Source organism: Catharus ustulatus, chromosome 4 (assembly GCF_009819885.2).
Source record: "Catharus ustulatus isolate bCatUst1 chromosome 4, bCatUst1.pri.v2, whole genome shotgun sequence".
Classification (NCBI taxonomy): Eukaryota; Metazoa; Chordata; class Aves; order Passeriformes; family Turdidae; genus Catharus; species Catharus ustulatus.
Window position 1 is genome coordinate 76,994,847 of NC_046224.1, and position 22,523 is coordinate 77,017,369.

At 45.3% G+C, this 22,523-nt stretch overlaps 1 protein-coding gene across 13 annotated transcripts; it reads left to right on the forward strand.

Moving 5' to 3' along the window:
- The first annotated feature begins 2,197 nt into the window (after positions 1-2,197).
- LOC116995905 (nucleolar pre-ribosomal-associated protein 1-like) lies at positions 2,198-22,246 on the forward strand. Of its 13 annotated transcripts, XM_033059006.2 has the most exons (7): positions 2,198-2,456; positions 3,743-3,855; positions 12,414-12,539; positions 12,616-12,718; positions 12,922-13,166; positions 14,006-14,103; positions 14,829-15,149. In XM_033059006.2, exons 4-7 carry the CDS (start codon positions 12,687-12,689, stop codon positions 15,003-15,005), a joined length of 552 nt encoding a protein of 183 aa, XP_032914897.1. In that variant the 5' UTR covers positions 2,198-2,456; positions 3,743-3,855; positions 12,414-12,539; positions 12,616-12,686; the 3' UTR covers positions 15,006-15,149. The 13 variants fall into 13 exon arrangements, 8 of the variants coding, with proteins under 8 accessions (XP_032914897.1, XP_032914895.1, XP_032914898.1 ...); XR_004417817.1 differs by lacking the exons at positions 12,414-12,539; positions 12,616-12,718; positions 14,829-15,149 and adding exons at positions 15,188-15,335; positions 20,263-20,776 and having other exon boundaries at positions 14,006-14,828; XR_004417819.1 differs by lacking the exons at positions 12,414-12,539; positions 12,616-12,718; positions 14,829-15,149 and adding exons at positions 15,188-15,335; positions 20,263-20,776.
- Positions 22,247-22,523: the final 277 nt, after the last annotated feature.

Genomic DNA, 22,523 nt, shown 5'->3' on the forward strand with positions numbered 1-22,523 from the left:
AATTGGGACACTTTTGTAATAAGAGCTTGTTATTTTATGTTAGTTGTTGAACACACTCTCCAGGGTCAGCAGGATGGAAAATATTACCACTGCATATTTTCAGCGAAGGAAAGTTCTCCAGATAAATTTTTCTTATGGGCTGCTGAAGTGAGAGCCTTGGGTTTCATTCTGTGTCACCACTCCATAGTGGAACGGTTAGTGCACATCAGCAGTTTGCCCACAGCTGCTGCCTGAAGGAGAGCAGAGTGGTGGCTCTGGGACAAATGGCAGTGGCCTTTGGGGAAGCGGAGACCCTGCTTTGGCTGGCCCGTAACCAGCAGAGCTGGCAACAAGAAACTGCCAGGCATGAAATGGAGTTTTACTAGTTCGAGTAGTTGAGAAAAAGATGAGAGGATTAGAGCTGGTACAGGGACAGAAATAATCTGTGATTTTTTAACATAATATTGTATACATATGTACATATATACACACACGTGTATACACGCACGCACACTAGTCTGAGCAGTGATGGGGGGAGAAGTCATTGGGCCAGATGTTAGTACTTGGCAGTGAGATTGCAGCCCCTTCTTAAGTAGGAATCTTTGTTTCTAGAAACTTCCTCTTGACTCTCAGGGTGAATGACAAGAACATACAGGAATGTTATTGCTAAACTCATGTGACATTTGTATCCGTTAAATACCACTGAGGTGCCATTGCGCTCCATTCCCGGAGGTAAGGTGAAAGGTTCACACCAAGTCATTTCCAGCCATCAGTGGGTAGAAATGGCAGCAACCCTTCAAAACACACAGAACACAAACCCTTAAAGGAGAAACTGCAAATCCTGATGGCACAATACTGTGGGAGGTAAATGCAACATCAAAGGGTGTGTTTCCTGTTTTCTGTTGGGCTGATTTCTGGTCATTGCTGGATTTTGTTTTACCCAGAAGGGCTCAAAGATACAGCTGAGTACTTTGCTCAGAGCAGGCCTTACCAGCAGAGTCACTTGTGCCTGCACAGGGACAACTGGTGTGGTTTGTGGGCCATTTATGGGCTCCTTTCTATTACAGAAGTTTTTTAGTGTTGGTCTTTCAGGCACCCAGAAACGCTCTGGAGACATGAATTTTCTCTCTTGTTGTTCTTTGTATTCCCCTGAAATAGTGAACTACAAGATGTCTTTACAGAATTTACCCCAGCTTTGCGTGGCCTAGTGAGCAGGATCATTTCTGTCTCACATAAATACAACAAAATTAATGAAAACAACCCCATGAATTTCAGCTCAGGTAAAGAATTCCTGTTTAGAGTGAATTTCTGAGGCCATGGGTTTTGAGGGTAGAGCCAGAAATGGGTGTTCATGATCAGACATGTTAAGGACTGTGGTGCTGTTACATACACTGGGACATGTCAGTGCTAACACACCCAGGTGCTTTCTGTTTCTTCTCTGCTGCCCCCGACAGAGTGTGTGGTGGCGTGTCACAAGTTTGTGGAAGTCACTGCCCTGGGTCTCCCAGTGGCTGCCCTGAGCAGCTATGGCCCCAGCATGAGAGCGGCTGCGTGTTTTGTCCTGGCTTCCTTCTGCTCCCGTCTGGAAGGGGCTGGCTTTGGAGAGCTTTGGAGAGCTAAGGCTCAGCTCCATTGCCACTTTGGCAGGTGAGACCTTGTAGGTCATGGACGTGTGTGGGAGAGATGTTGCCTTGCTCATCCATTACCTGTCTGTGGTGAGACAGCTGAAAGAAGCTTTTTGTCATCGCTCTCTCCCCTTGTTTCTCCTCTGCTGCTTGGTGTTTCCTCCTGTTACAATCTGCAGACAGAGAAAGTGGGAAGTGTGTTGTAGAAATTCTTGGGAACTTTGTTTCTCAGAATGGAAATGCTGATGGAATATGGAATGTGGCCTGTGAAATGTCCCAGAAGCTGACTGATGTGTTCATGTTCCTGTTGTGTTCATTTGGGCTGTGGCTCAGGTTTCTCTCCCTGGACTCTTGCAGTTGCTGGGTCTCTTGGATGCTGTGCAGAATGGAATCAGGCAGCCAGAGCTCAGGTTCACCTTCTCCCTGACCCTCTGCATTGCTCAGTGGCACAGCAGATGCTGAAGCCAGGTACGGGACCTTCCTGCGTGTGTCACTGCTGGGGTGGCAAACGGAGCCTTGGGGAGTGTTCATCTCTTCAGCACTCCTGACTGAGCTTTTCATTCTGGGGAGGAGAAGGGGAGGGATGGCCAGCAATGTAATGAGCCCAGAGCAAAGGCCTTCTGCAGTTCCTGGGCTGTTCTCCCAGCTTGGAGCTCTGCTCAGTGCAGCTTCCATTTACTGCTGTCCGTGGCTGTGGGGTGGGAATGTTGTCCTCCTCCACAGTGACAGCTTTTTCTCTTCACAGTGGAGCACATGTACACACAGGTAAACAGATTCCTTCTGTCACACCAGTTTTTGGACCTGAGGAAAATACCAGACTTTTTCCAGTTTTTCTACAGTTTTGATTTTGAGGTAAGAGTCCCATTTTGGGTATCCAGTAATTCTTCAGAAAAAAGCCATAACAATACAATGAAATCTCATTCTCCCCTAGGTGGTTAATTAGAGGCATTTTTGTTTCATATTGGAATTAAAAATGTGATTTCTCTGGGGCTTTTGTTGCTTTCTTTATACTGACAGACAATGAGTTGTGCTGTGTATGCTCTGTGAGCACAACTATTTGAATATTCTGCCCCAGTTAGGCTACTTTCACTTTTGAGTTTTGATTAGTATCATTGAGTTCAACTGAGGTATTTTAGGAACAGCAGCTTCTAAAATTCCATTTCCACTGGCTGTTTGGGCTGCAGACTGAGTGTTCCTGATGGATGTTAGTGATTAAATTTGGTAGGAAAGGAAATTGAGAAGACCAGAGCAAGCTGTGGTAAGCCCTGAGCTGACACTCCCAGGGAACCAGGATTTGTGCTCTTAGGAGCAGGTATTGTTTGGAAATGTTGAAATGTCTGATGGTGGTATTTTTCTTTGTGGCCTCCAGTACAAAACAGAGCGTGAGTGGATCCTCAGATTTCTTGGGGAGGGGCTGCATGACAAACATTGCTACGAGCTTTATGACTACCAGAGGATTTTCCAAATAATTCTTTCCTTTTTCAACAGTCTATTGTGTGATGGGGGCTCCCAGGTAAGACTTTAAAAAGAAAGCACCAAAAAACCCCAAACCACAGAAGTTTGCATGGCTTTGAGATCTCAAGTACAAAAAGAAAGGAGCAGCTGACTCTGCCTTTACTCTCTAGAGAATGTGTTCCTTGTTGATTTTTTGTATGTGTGGAGGGGGAAATAATTGCTTGTGTCTAAAGCAGTCCCATCCTTATCCCCCTAAACTAGAACATGTTCCTGCCATCCTGGAGCCTCATGTGGCTGCCGTGGTTCTGCTCCTAGTCAGGGCCTTTTGTTTTTTGGGGGTCTCTATTCCCTGACCAGCACATTTGTTACCTGAGCAGTGCTTCAGCAGGAGGGAAACTCACGTGCCAGGACCTCTCGCGTTTGGGAGCATCCACCCTGAGTATTTCAGGGATCAAAACCTTGGACAGAAAGATAAAATTGTCTTGCTACCTGAAGAGTTCTTTTAAGAGTAGCACCTGTGGCATGAAGCTTTGACTGGAGCATGTCTCTCCTTCCCTGGCGTTGCTGAGAACATGTAATGTTCATTTTACCTTGAAGTTGATCAGATTGCAGTCAGATTTCTAATTCTGAGTTAGAGCGTTAGATCTGCACTGTCAAAGAACAAGTTACATTTTCTGTTTCAGTGTCGTATCTTGGCGATATTACAAAGTGCTGCCCGTGTCACCAGAGCTGCTGCCCATGAGCTGATCCAGGATCACAGCCTCCTCACGTGGCTCCTGCACAGCTTAGAGAAAAGGTGAGCAGAGCAGTACAGGAGAAATGGGAACAATTGTACCGTCCACACTAGAATAGTCATGGCTGAGTATGAAAACAAGGATGGCAGACAGGGACACAGGGGCACCAAGGGCTGGACTGGCAGAACTTGCTGAACTCTGAGGTGGCCCTTGTGGTTGTGAAAACAGAATGGAGAGGCTTTCGGGTTGTGGTGGGAGGGATGATGGTGGGGGGGCTTCATGGTCTGGGAAACACTGTTGTAACCCAATACCCTACTGCTTTAAGAATGGTACATCCCTTTAACCCTGTAACCCCTGCAAGACCAATGGATTGACCCCTGCGATGGGATTGGCCTGAAGCCAAGGCTGACCCCTCCCCTTTCCTGACCCATAGAAAAACCTGAGCCCACGTGTGGACTTCCTCTTTTTATCCCCATCTCCCGCTCTGACCACATGGAAGCCTAAGAATAAAACAGTATATCAACCCTGGGATAAGAGCCTCTGATATCTCAACCGTTCTACATGAAACAGCATCCCAGGCCAGCTCTGCAGGATATTTGAGGTGCAGTGCGAGGCCCCCAGGGTGCTGTTTCAGGTGGCGCCCGGCCCGTGGTGTTTTTTTTAATTAAAACCCACGTGAGAGGCTGTGACCCTTGAAGGGTTAAGAAGCCGATGGGAAGCCCAACTACCCTGCGGGCGAAACTTGCTTTCTAGCAGGTCTAGCTTAAGGGGACGGAACCGGTAACTCATCCAGCCCATAGGGTGGTCGGTTTCAGGAGCAGATTACAAAGTACAGTTTTTCAGCTCCTTGGTACTTCGCAGAGAGTGGTAAGTATAAATTTTCCTCCGTGGGGAGGGGGATTTTGAGGTGCTTTCTCTGTAACATCGAGGTGCCGGGAGCTGGGCTGCACAGCGTCCTCCCTGGGGGTTTTGGAGCTGTATGCGGCTGGAGACACTGGTGGGGGTAGCAAGGCCACCTTGAAACAGTTTCTGCCGTGTGTACAGTATCACGCCAGACAGCTGATTTCAAAGAGAGGCGCCGCTTTTGCTGCAGCCTGTGATTCTCTGTGGGGGGAGGTGCCAGTTAGCCGGCAACTAGCAGCCTTCTCTTACTGTGTTTTAACTGTGCTTTGTAGTGAGATATTAGAGTAAATTGCTGTGAAAAATATGGGTACACAGCAATCTACTTTGCAACAGAGCGTGGCTTCACAAATTAGAGAACTTTTAAAGATTGCAAATGTGATTATTACTAACAGAGAACTAGATAGGTTTGCTAGGTGGCTGTCTGTAGAAAAATCAGACCTTAATTTGGAAGATATGAATTCGGTTTTATTTTGGAATGAAATTGGAGATTTATTAACTTTAAAAGTTGAAAATGGGGATAAAAAAGCCTTAATGTTCATCCCAAAATTTTTGCAAATTAGAAAACTGTTACTTCAAACAGAAAATAACAGCCAGCCACAGCAAACTGCTTCAGAGGCAACCAGTTCTTGTATCTGTCCCTCTGCATGTGTTATTCCCTCTTCACCTAAGAAATCTGACTCTTCTGTCTCTCTAACTCAGGCTGACAGCCACGTGTCTTTTACTACTGAGGCTGAAAGCAAACCCCAAAATGGCTCCAACCACATGGCATTAAACTCTTCTTCTTCCCATAATACTCCTTCTCCCTTGCTAACACCCTCAGACCTCTCCCCAAACTCATCCTCGCCTCTGGGTATTCAGGACTGTTCTCTTTCACAACCACGACCCCCAAGCTATCAGGCTAGCACAGAGCGGGGTGGGGGTGGGTGTGGGAGAACTGGTTCTACAAGTTCTACACAACCTCCCTCCGAGATAAGGGCCTCGGCACCGCCCATCGCTCAGGACACTGTCTCTGTAGAGACACATAATCAACAGATAACACAGCCCAGAGCAGAGGGAGGAATAGAGCCCATCCCTAAAACCCTGGGTCTGGAAACCCAGATACCGTCTGTGGCTCCTGTCATTTATATGGGTAGGAGAAATGGCAGGAGGACATATCAGCCACTGATATACCAAGATAAAAAGGAAATTTGTAAGGTTCAAAGAGAATTTGGCAGACACAGTGAAATGTTTAAAGGATTTTTAAGAGCAACATTTAGTTCTAATGAGATGGTACCTAATGATATTAAGTATTTATTCAGATGTTTACTTTCAGCTTCGGAATTCGAATTGTGGGAAAGCATTTGGAAAAGATCTTTAAGAATACTTTTGCAGGAACTACAACAAAGCCCAGAAAGTGCAAAAGATGAGGATAATAATGATATTACACAGGAACACCTAACAGGAGAGGGAGAATTTGAGAACCCTGATAAACAGGCACGTTTATTAACTAAATTTGTTTTGGATAAGATCTCTCTAGCAGCAGAAAAAGCTTTCCATCAATTACCTACTACTGTTGATGTTACAGGTAGTTATGTTAATATTAAACAGTTTCCTTCAGAAAGTTTCTTGCAGTTTCTGGATCGCCTCCGTGCACAGGTGGAGAGACAAGTCTCGGACCCAAAGGTGCAGGCAGAGCTATTGAAGGAGATGACTCAGAAAAACGCTAATGAATCATGTCGCAGGGTCATACTTAGTCTTCCCCTCGACCCACCACCTAGCTTAGCACAGATGATAGAAGCCTGCACCAGAAAAGCAGAACTGTTCAGTGCACCAGAGAGGAATCCAGGACCAGCACACTCACGATCTGCAGCAGCGATGACACCAGGACCAAGGAAGCAACCGGTACCTCCACAGCAGCTGCAGCACATCACCCGCTTCCAGTGCAAGAAAACTGGACATCTGCAAGGGATTGCCCACACAGCCAGAAACAGAAGAAGACCATCAAACAAAAAAACTAGGTGTACAGCGCGTACCCACCATAAATACCATAACGCGCAAAGATATAAATACTGCGGGTTCCACACGGGAAATACCCTCTCTCTTTAAAACTAAGGGGGAGGACGGGACAAATAGTGTGGGGATTAATGATAGCATTAATGTTAAATATTCAATTGGCAAGGGTTGGACGCCTTTTGGTCGTCTCAATCTTAAGACCACTAAAGGTGTTTGTTTTATGTCAACAGAGTGGACAACAATTACAGTGGATCTGTCTAGCACTTCACTGGACCTGACGCTGTTGCATTTGGAACTGCGCTGTGAGTATTTAGTTATGGGGGACACAGCACACACACCCTTGGAGGTGGAATTACTTCCATTATCCAAGAAGGAAAATGTCTCAGGTTTCGTTCTCTTAGCACGCTGCTCACAACCACCTTATTACCTGAACGAGGGGCAAATCCTCGCCCAGGCCATCCCTGTTCCAAAGGAAATCACAGCAGAAGGAAAATCACCTGAAATCTATTGGGCAAAGGTGGTGGGTGAGGAAAAACCCTCTGTGGCATGCAATCTGACCCATGGTTCAGACCATCTCCATGTGGAGGGGGTGCTGGACACAGGGGCAAGATGTGACGATCATACCCGAAAGGATGTGGCCGTCACAATGGGAATTGCAACCCGTGGCAGGCAAAATCCAAGGTATAGGAGGAATCAAATTGGCTAAAATATCAAAAAGCATCGTGCAAATTGAGGGGCTGGATGGAAAAATGGCTAGTGTCCGTCTGTTTGTTACAGACTATAAGTGCCCCCTGTGGGGAAGAGATACCATGTCTCAGTGGGGAATGAAAATGGTAATCCCCAAAAGTTCTCAGGATTTTTAAAGGCGGCCACTGAGGAGCGCCCTGCCCACAAATTGACATGGTTAGATGATTCTCCAATCTGGACAGCTCAGTGGTCGATGAGTAAAGAAAAACTTAAGGCGCTGGAGGAGCTTGTAGCAGAACAATTGGCAAAAGGACACATAGAAGAAACTATAAGTCCTTGGAATTCCCCGGTATTTGTAATTAAGAAACCAGGGAAGGACAAATGGAGATTGTTACATGAGCTCCGGGAAATAAACAAAATTATAGCAGACATGGGATCACTTCAACCAGGGATGCCCTCTCCAACGATGCTCCCTCAAAATTGGAAATTGGCAGTTTTAGATATTAAGGACTGTTTCTTTCAAATCCCTTTACACCCAGCAGATGCTCCACGGTTTGCCTTCTCTGTTCCTACCATCAACAGAGAAGCCCCAATGAAGCGCTACCACTGGAAAGTGCTCCCTCAAGGGATGAAGTGTAGTCCTTTCATATGCCAGTGGTATGTGGCCTCATTGCTGTCCCCAGTGCGTGCTCAGAGAAAGGAAGCTATCATCCTACATTATGTAGATGACTTGCTTGTGTGTGCCCCCGATGACTCTATACTCCAACACACGCTTGACCTAGTGGTTAAGGTTTTAACCTCTGCTGGATTTCAGTTGCAGGAGGATAAAGTCCAAAGGATGCCACCTTGGAAGTACCTGGGCCTGGAAATCACTGCAAGGACCATTGTTCCTCAGAAATTGGACATTAATTGCAACCCAAAAACCTTAGCAGATCTCCATTCCTTGTGTGGGTCTTTAAATTGGGTTAGGCCCTGGCTAGGCCTCACTAATGAGGACCTAGAGCCCCTTTTCAATTTATTGAAGGGGGAGAGAGAGCTGATTTCTCCCAGGGAACTGACCCCAGAGGCAAAAACTGCAATCGAAAAGGTACAGAAAGCTCTAGCAGAGAGACAGGCTCATCGCTACAAGCCTGAACTGCCTTTCAAATTCATAATTCTGGGAAAACTACCACACTTACACGGTTTGATATTCCAGTGGATCGAGGGGCAGAGAGATTCGCTCTTAATCATAGAGTGGGTCTTCCTCTCCCACCAAAGATCCAAAACCATCACAAAGCCACAAGAACTCATAGCTCAGCTGATTCGTAAGGCAAGGATGAGACTGTATGAGCTGGCAGGTTGTGACTTCACATGTATTCACCTTCCAGTCAAACTCTCTGAGGAGGGAAGGAACTCTCCTGAGAGTTTGACAAAGGAGATGTTCGAGCACTTGCTCCAGAGCAATGCCAGTCTCCAGTTGTCTCTGGACAGCTACAGTGGACAAATATCAGTCCATGCCCCGTCTCACAAGCTGTTCAATGAGGAATTCCACCTCATTCCTCGTGAGGAGTCGGAGACCACTCAAAGCTCTCACAGTGTTCACAGACGCTTCTGGGGCTTCCCACAAGTCGGTGATGACTTGGAGAAATCCTCAGACTCAGCATTGGGAAGCTGATGTTGAGTTTGTGGAGGGTTCGCCTCAGGTAGCTGAACTGACTGCAGTGGTAAGAGCTTTTGAGAAGTTCTCAGAGCCAATCAACTTGGTAACAGACTCAGCTTATGTAGCGGGAGTAGTGTCCAGGGCGGAGCAGGCAGTGCTCAAAGAGGTTGACAATGAGCAGCTTTTCAGGTTGCTGTCAAAACTAATCTATCTAATTTCTCATAGAGAACATCCATTCTATGTGATGCATGTGAGGTCACACACCGATTTGCCAGGTGAGATCGCAGAAGGGAATCGTCAGGCAGACTCCCTTGCCACCCCAGCAGAACAAGCACACCTCCCAGACATCTTCCAACAGGCAAAGCTGAGCCACCAGCAATACCATCAGAATGTGCCAGGTCTGATCCGTCAGTTCAAGCTAACACGGAGTCAGGCTCGAGCCATTGTGGCCACCTGTCCCAGCTGCCAGCTCCAGGCCATGCCATCGCTAGGTGCAGGGGTTAACCCCCGAGGCCTTGGCAGCTGTGAGGTGTGGCAGACAGACATCACACACATTCCCAGTTTTGGTCGCCTCAAATATGTCCATGTAAGCATTGACACATATTCAGGTGCGGTTTATGCCTCTGCCCATGCAGGAGAAAGAGCTGTGCATGCCAAACAACACCTAGTGCAAGCTTTTTCAGTATTGGGGATCCCTAAGGAAATCAAAACAGATAATGGCCCAGCGTATGTGTCCAAGGAGTTCCTGGAATTTGTCCAGCAGTGGGGAGTGGAACATAAGACTGGCATCCCCCACTCCCCCACAGGCCAAGCTGTGATTGAGCGTGCACACCAGACGCTCAAGCATGTTCTGGCTAGACAGAGCAATTCAACTGTGTGGATGTCTCCACAGCAGAAGCTGTGTAAAGCCCTGTTCACTATCAATTTCTTGAACTGTTCATTTGAAAACATGAATGCTCCTGTGGTTCGTCATTTTAACAGTGGCAAACAGTTCAAGCTGTCTGAGCATCCACCAGTTTTGATTAGGGATCCAGAAACCTGGGAAACCAAAGGTCCCTATGAGCTTGTTACCTGGGGACGTGGTTATGTGTGCGTATCCACTCCCTCAGGCCCTCGGTGGGTTCCCCAGAAATGGGTGAAGCCTTATGTCCCCAAACAGCCAGCTCCAGCTGAAGAGGAAGAGAAACAAGTCACAGTTGCTTCGAAAAGAAGACGCCGCCGGAGAGGAGAGAGAACTGACACAGAAGACGACCTCCCGGCAGACTCAGAGACTTTTAACATGTTTTAAAATGTTTGTTTTCTTTTTAGAGAATACCTCCTTTCCACTCAACTCGTGATGAACCCCATCCAAGTTGTCATCCTGTTAACACTGAACAGTCAGGCAGCTGCATGGATCGTCCCTCAGCCGCGTCAAAACGTCTGGGTGACCCTGGTAAAGACACTCCAACAGGAAAACATATGCCTGTCCTCGGCAGCAGCAGAAAATCCTATGTCCACCTGCCTGGTAGGAGTTCCCTTGAAAGCTGGAGAATATTCAGTCAACTTTGCAATGGAGATGCACAATGAAATTCCCAGGATACACACAATTTCAGTATACAAAACTAATGGGCAGCAAACAGAAGAGAACCCTATGGAGGAACTGCTGCCCAATTTGCCAAAAGCAGCTCAGGAACCTCAGGAATTAGAGCTGTTAGGTTCCTATCCGGCACAATACTGCATTCAGCTTGTAATTTATCCAAAACCTTCTGACACCAAAGAATTCCACAATGTAACACAATATAGAGAGGAATTCACAGGCAAAAAGTGGTGCGGGGTTTTGAGTCACCTTGCAGCAAACTCCCCATCTCTCACAAGTCCCAAAAGCCTCCCTAAGGGGTTGTTCTTGATTTGTGGAGATCGGGCATGGGCAGGAATTCCCTCTAAGCTTTTAGGAGGACCATGTACCTTTGGGCGGTTGTCCCTGTTGGCACCCAATGAAACCTTAATTAAAGATTGGACTCATAAAAACAAATCAGTAAATAAAATCCAAAAGAGAAGTGCGAATAATGTGGACAAAGATTGTGACTCTGAAATTTTCCATTGGGCCAAATCCAAAAGAGTTGCTGTATCCCTGTTTCTTCCATGGGTAGCAGCAGCCAAGGCTCTGGGTGAATTGGGCCACCTAGAGTGTTGGGTAGTCAAACAGGCAAATTTGACATCCACTGCCATCAGCTCCCTCCTAGAAGACGAACAAATTACCAGGCAGGCCACACTCCAACATCGTGCTGCCATAGATTTTCTCCTGCTGCTACATGGACATGAGTGCCAGGAATTTGAAGGACTTTGCTGCATGAACCTGACCTCGAAAGCTCCTAACGTCCATGCTGCCCTCCGAGACATGAAAACCTTGATCGAACAAGTGAAGCAAGAATCTGAAGACTGGTTCAACGAACTGTTCAAGGGCTGGGGATTCACGGGGTGGTGGACTTCAATAGTCAAAACTATTTTGTTACTCTTTGTTATTCTTTTCCTTGTAATACTGGCATTTGGAATCCTTCGTCACTTGGTTATCAAGGCCATTAGTGTTCTCATGCCCTCTGTCGCCATGGTAAATCACATAGAGATGAAAACCCCGAAACAATCTAAAGCCCCTACTAACCCCAAGTGGTGGGAAAGATCTTAAGTTGTATCCAGAATAACCTTCTCTCTTCTTTTAAACAAAAAAAGGTGAGATGTTGTAACCCAATACCCTACTGCTTTAAGAATGGTACATCCCTTTAACCCTGTAACCCCTGCAAGACCAATGGATTGACCCCTGCGATGGGATTGGCCTGAAGCCAAGGCTGACCCCTCCCCTTTCCTGACCCATAGAAAAACCTGAGCCCACGTGTGGACTTCCTCTTTTTATCCCCATCTCCCGCTCTGACCACATGGAAACCTAAGAATAAAACAGTATATCAACCCTGGGATAAGAGCCTCTAATATCTCGACCGTTCTACATGAAACAGCATCCCAGGCCAACTCTGCAGGATATCTGAGGTGCAGTGCGAGGCCCCCAGGGTGCTGTTTCAAAACACTACTTTGAAAAACCAAGGAAGGAAATGGCACCTTGTATTGGTGTCTTTACTTCTAAGTTTGAAGCACTTTCAGTTCACATGCTGTGACAGGAACTGCTGCACAGGAATGGATTTGAGCTGTCTAGAACATTCCTCTTCCCCTTGCCTCTCCCTCACATAGATGCACATACACAAAAAATCTCTTTTGCATGGAGTGCCCTGGCAGGTTCAGGCAAGTGCACCCAAAGCACACAAAGATGGTCCCCTATAGGTGATGGACCAGCTGCTGGTGAGGATCTGCCTTCCAAATGTGGCTTTCTTTCCTTTTCTGTTTGTTTATTTGCTTGTTTTGGTTTGTTTTCAGGTTTCTGGAAAACAAGGTGATAAAATAATTTCCTTACTCCATACTCTGTGGCTAACAAATTTAGGAGACAAGAGAGAAAACAAGAATCAATCGCAGGAGAAGAGGAAACTTCTTCCTATTCAGCTTGTAAATGAATTTCTGTATGTTTTGGTCAGGTTGATCAAACATATTGGTAATTCCTTTGTCTTGTTTTTTGTTTCAGTTGTTTTGCATTTCATCTTCTGTCCAGCTGGAACTTTAATAAGGCCAGGAGGATTTCTTTATTTCTGGTAGATGAATGGCTTTTTTTACCTTCAGTTTCTGTGTTGAGTAGTGAATTTGGATGAGATTTCTTTGACAGGCGGATTTAGGTGTTTGAATACGTGGGAGAATAAAGAAAAATGTGATGCATGGTTGCTATCAAATCCTAGGTCCTTAATTCCTAGCCATTCTGACAGTAAGGATTACAAACTGCACTTATTAATTAGCATGCAGGAAAATCCATGGCACCTGTGTTTTCTTTTGACAGGACTAATGTAGATGTGGCCAGACTGATGGAGTTCTTGAGCACCCTCCGCTCTGTGCTGGAATCCCGTGCCGTTGTTGGGGAGGCTTTTAGGGAGATGAGGCGTTTCATGGCCAATGACAGCATCCTGTCCAGCAGGGAGCTGCTGCTGCTGCTGCTGCACGAGTGGAGCCTTGTGAGCAAAGACCTGCAGCTGCAGGAGGAGCTGCAGGCACTGGCCCAGAGGTGCCAAAACACAGAATTGCTCAGTAAGTGCTAAAATACTTCAAGGAAGGCATATTTTGTGGCAGCTGTTACAGACCAACAGGACAAGTGAGGCAGACTTCTCTGGAAATAGTAGTAGTACCTTCTGTCAGACTGGTGTAACTGGGAGCCCCCAGAGCCCCTCTCAGCAGTGCAGGCTGGGCTTCTTCATGCTCCAGCTCATGGAGGAGCAGGGCCCGTGCAGCACCTTCCATGAGCCGGTGAAATCCCTGTGCCTGTCGGCAAGGATGGGAGAGGATGGGGACTTGTCCTGTTCTTAGCACTCGTGTTACGAGGCAGGGGTGGAGGAACTAGGAAATTCCATGGCTTTTTTCATCCAGTAAACCAGTTTTCCCCTGCCCACCCAGGCTCGTGGCTTCCTGAAACAGAAGCTGTCTTCGGTGGGATGGGTGGAGGGGTGGGCAGCACAGAGCATGCTGACACTGGGAGGTTTTTCTGACACTACAGTGCTCACACTCCCTCTAAGAAACTTCCCTTTCAAGGACTATAATGGAACAAAAGGTATGAAAGAAATGTAATTCCAAGAGGAGAAAAAGTCTGCAAAAAACAAGTCCCCGTGGGCCTGGATGCTGATCCCTATTGCTGGTCCAGGGCAGCATCTGACAGGTCAGATTTCAAACGGTTTGATTTAACAGGTTTGTTCCTCCTTGTGAGCAGGGTCATTGGCTTTGTGTGGGCAAAGGCACTCCACATTTTCCATCTAGGAAAAGAGTTAGGGAGCTATTTTAAAACATAATCCTGGAGGTAAACAGCTTGGCTAGGTATTTCTGTGCGGAAATAGAAGAATATCTCCTCTGATTGTCCTCTCATCTTTCTTCCACAGCTGTTCTTGTATTCCTGACTTCCATTTATGAGGGGAACACATGGCTCGGAGCTCAGGAGCTGGATCTGTTACTGTCCCACTGGTCTGCACTAGTGCAGGTGATGAATTACGGGATAGCTTGGGAACTTGGAAACAAGGAGAAGAAATGATTACATCTCTTTGCAAAAAGATTTGGCTACATCAGGGCATTAATTCAGGGAACTAACACTTCATCTTCAACATTCTGTGCTCTGCCATCATCACTGTGAGCCCTGGAAGCCTCCTGAGCTGTTCTCATACAGACCTAACTTGTTTGGTCAAAAAATTTTGATCACTGTGTGGGAACTCAGGGGGATGATCTTATTCAACCTCCCTCAGTGGGGCATTAAAGCTCCACTTCCCATTTTCTTGAACAGTCTGAGACACAATATTACTTTGTATCATTTTTATTACAGGCATTTTTAACTTTTTGAAGAACCAGAAAGACTGTTGGCGCATATGTGTGTCATTAATATCCATCCTCTCTCCAGAGTAGGATGGGAAAAAAGGCTGCAGAGCTTCCTACAAGGGGCTGCAAGTGCAAATAACGAGGAGCCAGAGGTTTAGTCATGATGATTTACTATTTCTTAAAAGAACCTGGTAGATTTCATGATAGCAAAACCAGTGTGAATAGAAGACTGAACTTGGGAATCGTGATGGTCTCCTTGGGTTTAAAAAGCTGTAGTAGTTTTTAAAGACATTTATATCAGATCTGCTTTATTTCCATTTTAAAAATAGCCTGTGATTTTAAATCACTGCTGCTGTGATGTGTGACAAAAGGCCATCTTCCCTCCGCTTGGAACAGGTGAGAGATGGAGCTAAACCCCAAAGGATTTTCTGCTCACCGATTATACCTGGGTTTTATTGGGAATTCTCTGCAAAATCTGATCAATTGTTCTTGAATGTGGCCGTGAGGGGAGGCGAACGTGCCAACCCAGACCTGCAAACAGGCAGTGCCAGACCAAGAACCTTTGAAATGTAAACCAGGATTTATTCAATGACTCAGGAGTGCGTGCTGTACCCAGGTCCTCTGTACAAATATGGTACAGGGAAAAGCCAGAACTGCACATTCCTTGTGATATGAATTGAATTTTGGGGGTGTCAAATAAAAATGAGATGCAAATGAGGGAATTGCTTCTACATGGAATTGTTCTTGTCCTAAAGGAGCCCTGCCCAGTCTGAGTGCTGCCCAGAGCTCCTCCCTGAGCGCAGCCCTCTCTGGGTGAGCCTCTGTCCTGCTGGCCGTGCCTCTGTGTCTGCATCCCTGTGCCACTCCTCGCCCGGCTGGGAGTCCTTGGTGCCTTCTTTGGGGGTGAGGAAGAAAGGCTGAGGGGAGGGGGTGTCTGTTGGGGCACTGTGAGGTCCCTGGGAGAGGGAATTTCTGTGAGAATTTGTGGGGATTTTGTGGGGAATTTGTGGAGATTTTCTGGAGATTTTGTGAAAATTCGGCGAGGATTCTGGGGGAATTCTGTGGGAATTTTGGAGTGATTTTGTGGGAATTTTAGGGGATCGTTGGGGATTTTGGGGCAGTTCTTGGGGAATTTTGCGGGGAGTTTGTGGAGATTCTCTGGAAGTTTGGGCTTATTTTGTGGGTATTTTTGTGGGAATTTTTTGTGGATTTGGTGGGGAAATTGATGGAATTTTGGTAGGAATTCTGAGTAGATTCTGAGGGGATTTTCTGGGAATTTGTATGGAAAATTTAGGGGCATTTGGGACAGTTCTGTGGGTAATTTTGTGGAGATTTTATGGAAATTCTGAGGGGTTCTGGAGGAATTTTGTGGGAATTTTTGTGGGAATTTTAGGTGATTTTGTGGAAAGTCTAAGGGGATTTTGCGACAATTTTGTGGGTATGCTGTGGGAATCTTGGGGTGATTTTGTGGGAATTTTTCAGAGAAGTTTTGGGGATTTTGTGGTAATTGGTGGGGCATTTGTGGCGATTTTTGTGGAAATTTTGTGAAAATTCAGAGGTGATTTTGTGGGAACTTTGTGGGAATTTTGGGATGATTTTTTTGGAATTTTTGTGGGAATTTTGGGGGATTACAGTAGTTTCACGAATACAAGCCGCACGGAGTATAAGCCGCACTTCCGGTGCCTCGACAATGTTGCTGTCTTTGTCAATAGATAAGCCGCACCCCGAATATTAGCCGCACTTTTGTTCGTAGCGAGAATCCGTGCGCAGCTTTCACAAATTGGCCAATTAGTAACAGGATCGCGGCATAGCGGGGTTTACTGGCTCGGGGCGGGGCCAGGAAGGCTCGGCCCGCTCATGGTTGCCGACGGGGCCGGCCAGGTGGTGCTGCAGCCGCCGCTGGGCTCACTGGCCCCCCTCTCCCGTCAGCACCGCCCCGCTGCCGCGTTTGCTCGTCCTGCTGGCGGGCCAGCTGCCGCCGCCGCTGCCAGGCACGCCGACCGCCCTGCGCCATGTTTGCTCGCCCGGCCGGCAGGGCTGCCGCCGCTGCCAGGCTCTGCCGGCGGGGCGGCCGCCACCAGGCTCGCCGGCCGCCCCCTCCCGTCTGCACCGCCACCGCGTTTGCTCGCCCTGGCCGGCACTGCAGGCCCCCGCACCGCCGGGCTCCCCCATGCTGCTGGCCCCGATTCTGCTGGGCTTCCCCCGCTGCCAGGCAGCCCCACCCGCCGGCCTTCCTGCTTCTGCCATGCTCCCCTGCACTGCTAGTCCCAGTTCTCCCGGGCTCCCCCGCCCTGCTGGCCCGGGGTCTGCCAGGCTTTCCCACCTCAGCCGGGGCCGGCCGGGCTCCAGCTTGGCTTGGGGCTGCCGCGGGCTCTCACTTCCGTGTTGGCAGCTTTTAGAATATTGTTCATGTATTAGCCGTCCTCGAATATTGGCCGCACTTCCAGGTTTCCACGAAACTTTTGGTCAAATTGGTGCGGCTTGTATTCGTGAAATTACTGTATGTGGAAATTAACAGGGGAACTTGTGGGGATTTTGTGGGAACTTTTGGTGGAATTTTGGGGTGATTTTGAGGAAATTCTGTGGAGATTTTGGGTCGATTTTGTAGGAATTTCAAGAGAATTTTGAGGTAACTTTGTGGAAATTTATGGCAATTTTTGGAGAATTTGTGGGAATTTTTGGGCAGTTCTGTGGGGAATTTTGTGGAGATTTTTTGGAAATTCTGAGGGAATTTTTGGACGATTCTTGTGGGAATTTTAGGTAATTTGGCGCAGTTCATAGTATATTTTGGGGAAGTTTTGAAGGCATTTTGGAGCAGTTCTGAGGAGATTTTGGAGCGATTTTGTGGGAATTTCAAAAGAATTTTGGGGTCATTTTGTGGGAATTTTGAGGAAATTTTGGAATGATTTTGTGGGAATTTTTGTGTGAATTTTTGGAGATTTTGAAGGGAATTTGTGGGGATTTTGTGGAGATTTTAGTGGAGATTTTCTGAAAATTAGGAGATGATTTTGTTGGATTTTGAGGAAATTTTCAGTGATATTGGCAGAATATTTTGGGGGGAATTTTTGGGTGATTTTTGTGGGAATTTTAGGGGAATAGTGGGGATTTTGGGGCAGTTCTTGGGTAATTTTGCGGGGATTTTGTGGAAATTTGTAGGGAAGTTTGAGCTTATTTTGTGGGAAATATTGTGGGAAGTTTTTCTGGATTGGTTTTGGAATTTGATGGAATTTTGGTGTGAATCCTGAGTAGATTCTGAGAGGATTTTGTGGGAATTTGTGTGGGAAATTTAGGGGATTTTGGGGCAGTCCTGTGGGTAATTTTGTGAAGATTTTGTGGAAATTCTGAGGGGAATCCGGGGGAATTTTGTGGGAATTTTTGTGGGAATCTGTGGGGAATTTGTGGAGATTTTTGTGGAGATTTTGTGAAAATTTGAAGGGGATTCTAGAGGAATGTTGTGGGAATTTTAAGGGAATCTTGGGGTGATTTTGTGGGAATTTTTGTGGGAATTTTAGGTGATTTTGTAGAAATTTAAGCGACTGGTGGGGATATTGGGGCAGTTCATGGGGAATTTTGCGGGGATTTTGTGGAAATTCTTAGGGAAGTTTGGGCTGATTTTGTGGGAAATTTTGTGGGAATTTTTTGTGGATTTTTTTGGGAAATTGATGGAATTTTAGTGGGAATTCTGAGTAGATTCTGAGAGGATTTTGTGGTTATTTTTGTGGCAAATGTAGGAGATTTTGGGGCATTCTGTGGGTAATTTTGTGGAGACTTTGTGGAAATTCTGAGGGGATTTGGGGGCAATTTTGTGGAAATTGTGGGAGAATTTTGGTGTGATTTTGTGGGAATTTTCAGGAAATTTTTGGGAGATTTTGGGGGAAATTTTGTGGGAATTTAAAGCGAATATTGTTGTGAATTTTGAGAATATTTCCCCCAAAATCACCCCATAATTTCCTGAAAATTCCCACAAAATCACCCCAAAATTCTCACAGGTTTTCCATAAAATCGCCCTAAAATCCACACAGAACTTCCACATAACCAACTAAAATTCCCCCCAAAATTTCCACATATCACCCCAAAATTGCCACAAAATTGCCCCCAAATCCCCTGAGACTTTCTACAAAATCGACTGAAAATTCCCACCAAAATTCCTCCAAAAATCACCTCAAAATTCCCACAAATCCCCTCACAACTGCCCCAAAATCCCCTACCTTTCCCACACAAATTCCCACAAAATCCCCTCAGAATATACTCAGAATTCCCACTAAAATTCCATCAAATTCCCAACCAAATCCACAAAAAATTCCCACAAAATTTCCCACAAAATCAGCTCAGACTTCCCTAAGAATTTCCACAAAATGCCTGCAAAATTCCCCAAGAAATGACCCAAAATCCCCCCCAATTCCCTAAAATTCCCACAAAATAACCCAAAAATTCCCACAAAATTCCCCCAGAATCCCCTCTGAATTTTCACAAAATCTCCACAAAAATCTCGACAAATTTCCCATAAATTCCCCACAAATTCTTAAAACAATATTCCCTCAAAATCGCCACAAAATTCCTACAAAATTCCCCAAAATCACCCCAAAATTTTCCCACAATTTCCACAAAATGACACCGAAATCCCCTTAGACCTTCCACAAAATCAGCTATAATTCCCAAAAAAATTCCCACAAATCACGGCAAAATTCTCACAAAATTCCAACAAAATTGCCGCAAAATCCCCTCAGACTTTCCACAAAATCGACCCAAAATTCCCACAAAAATTACCCCAAAATCACCCTAGAATTCCAACAAAATTCCCCCAGAATCCCCTCAGAATTTCCACAAAATCTCCACAAAATTACCCACAGGACTGCCCCAAATTCCTCTCAGAATTTCCCATACAAATTCCCACAAAATCCCCTCAGAATATACTCAGAATTCCCACTAAAATTCCATCAATTTCCCAAAAAAATCCACAAAAAATTCCCACAAAAATTCTCCCAAAATCAGCCCAAACTTTCCTAAGAATTTCCACAAAATCCCTGCTAAATTCTCCAAGAAATGACCCAAAATCCCCACCATTCCCCTAAAATTCCCACAAAATCACCCCGAAATTCCCCAAAAAATTTCGCCAATATCACCCCAAAATTCACACAAAACTTTCTGCAAAATCACCCAAAACTTCCCTCAAAATTCCCACAAAATGGCCCCCAAAATCTCCTCAGAATTTCCACAAATTCCAAAAAATATTCCCAACGAAAATTCCCACATAATCGCCCCAAAATTCCCACAAAATTCCCCCAAATCTCCACAATATTCGCTTAAAATTCCCACAAAATTTCCCCCACAATAACCCAGTTTGCTGACAAACAAATTTGAACAAATTATAGTCTGGTGCAATAAAAACATGCTGGTGACTGCTCGCAGTCCCAGGGCAGCCAGGGCCAGGCCTTGTCCCTCCATGGAACAGACTGACATTGTCCTCCTACTCACAGAGACTGAGGAGCACTGGGAGCATTCCAGCTTGGACAGGGGATGCGGGGACAAGTGCCAAAGTTCTGCACATCTGTCCTGGTTGTCCCGGCCAGCAGCACTGTAGCCTGTAGCTAGCACTTGAGACTCCAGAATATGTTTCATTGCCTTAGCTGAAACAGTCCGATTTTAGGAAAAGGAAAAATATTTCCTAACTTTTTTCCACTGCTGAGACACAATATTTTTTCTTCTTCAGTTGCTGTCATTTTTTTCTAGAGAAGCCTTATCTCATCTGAGTATGACAGGGAGATCCAGTAGTTAAATCTGCTCTTGTGAAGCATCTGCTGAAAACGAACCTCTTTTTTTTTTTTTCTAGCCTATGAGGAGATTCAGATCTGGAAGAAAACTGAGAATAGCAAAACTGTCACAGTGTCATGAAGTATCTTCTTCATCTCTAAAAGGATGAAACATCTCAGAGTGATACAATGCAAAAAGAGTTGGTAGATGTACTGGCTTTGCATGCCAGCTGTATGGACAATGTCAATGTATGTCAATGTTCACATGGTACCTATGTGGGTTTTTCCTGTAGCAGGATGCGCGTAGGTCACACACTCCAGAGTGCCAGTGTGACCCCCTGCTGCTCCAGGTCACCTCTTTGGCTGTAGTTCAATAGCTGAGAGTGGGTCTAGTGAGGGGTCTAGAATAGTGACGGGACTGCAACAGCATCCTGTACCCTGAGGAAGAACACGCTCACTGATGGAAACCTGCACTGCCACGCTGTGTTCCTTCTCTCGTACGGCAGGATAGGCTTCACATGGCGATTTCAGTGCAACAATTATGTGTAAAACCCATTCACCAGCCTTCAGCAATAAATATGAATTTGAAATGGATGCTGGCCAAGGTGATTTTTCACCCTCTAGTCCTGTAATTTTCATAAAAATTGGTCTATTTGCAGTGTTATGGACAAAGGCTTGACTTCAGAAACTGAGCCACATTTCTCAAACTCCTGAGTGAAACTGCCTTTTACAGGCAATAGGTAACAGGCTCAAGCTTCAAGATTTTATTCAATTAACACATAAGTAAATTTTAATTTTGCTAAATTACTTCATCTTCACAAGGCTGATTAAGAGCAGATCGAATAAACTTCCTACCATGGCATTCAAAACTATTATTGCAAAAAACTCTATATGAAATTTGACAAAATTTTTCAGTGTGAAAGGTCTGGTTTTTCTTAACTATTTTGTATAAACATGTGGAAGGAATAGTTGTTTTCCTTTTAATCAGAACTCTTATTGATAATCCACCAAAAAGTGGGATGTCAGCCCTGCTGGCTAAATAAATGAATGAGTCATTATCAGGGATTGATGGTTAACTTAGCTATCTAATGGTATACAGGGATTAAACTAAGATTTAAATTTTCCAGATCATATTTTCTTCTTAAATATCCCTACTGTTAAAAACTACTGCTTACATTTATCTTTTAATACATAGCAGCAACAAGACTACAAAGATTGATGAGATCAGTAATTCTCACATTATAACATTGTAGAAATGGGTCTAGTGGGGACAGTCAGGGGAGTGGCTTCACCTGCATACCTGGAAAGAATCAGCCTCTGACCCTGGGAAGCACTAGCTAGGTGAGACAATATCCTTTTACATTAGGGTGAGAGAATAGAAGAGTTGTCTCATGGGAGCTAGTATGTTAATCAGTTTGTTACAAATGAGTTATGTTCTTAGTTTTGATACATGGTTGGCTGACTGCCTGTTGCATATCTAGAAGGTTCTGTTTCATATCCTCATTATTGACTGGACCTGCAGCCTCTACCCCACCCCATACATTGTTGTGACTTCCTGGTTCCAGGGTCCTCGAGATGTGACCCCTTGTACTGCACACGACTTCTTCATTTTTTATTTTAACCATCAGTAAATTCCTTTGTTTTCTGTCTTGTTCATTGTTCCCATCTCTCCATTCTTGCCAGGCACCTGCCCCTCTGGACCGGTCTTGGTGTCACTGTCTGCTGGCAGTGACATAAAATCTTTGGATAGCGCTTCATCTTCACTGTGGAGGTCTCCAATAAGGAAAGGACAAATGTGGGAGTCTGGGACTTTCCTTCCAAGAAATTAAAAATAGTGGAAGAAAACTAGATAGGGACAAAGAAAACTGATACTATCCTTCTAAGAACACAATTGAACTCATAAATTAACTTAGGACTGTTCCTCAGCATCTTTTATTAATCTATCAGTGCACCTGTAACTGAGACTGGCAGTGATTGCTCTGCTGGGCAAGAAAATTAGAGGTGAATTCTAAATGGCAAATACTGAAGAACCAGTCCAAGACTTTTTAACATGTGAATACAGGATTACTCTCCCAGTTCTATCAGAATACTTTCTTTGACTAAAACACTTACTAAAGTTTTCCCAGGTACACAAATAGAACTTTATGTCAGTGTGAAGAATTAGTCAAGGTCTAGTTGTGTTTTGCTCAGAAAAAATTTCTCCCTGCTATACTTGCATCAGAACAGGTTTATTGGTAGAATTCTCTTCTGCAGATGTGGTTATTTTTGGGAGGCTGGTTTTGGTTCTAATCTGGATTATTTCTTCTTTTTTGTGATAAGCTTTCACAGATAGACAGGTAAT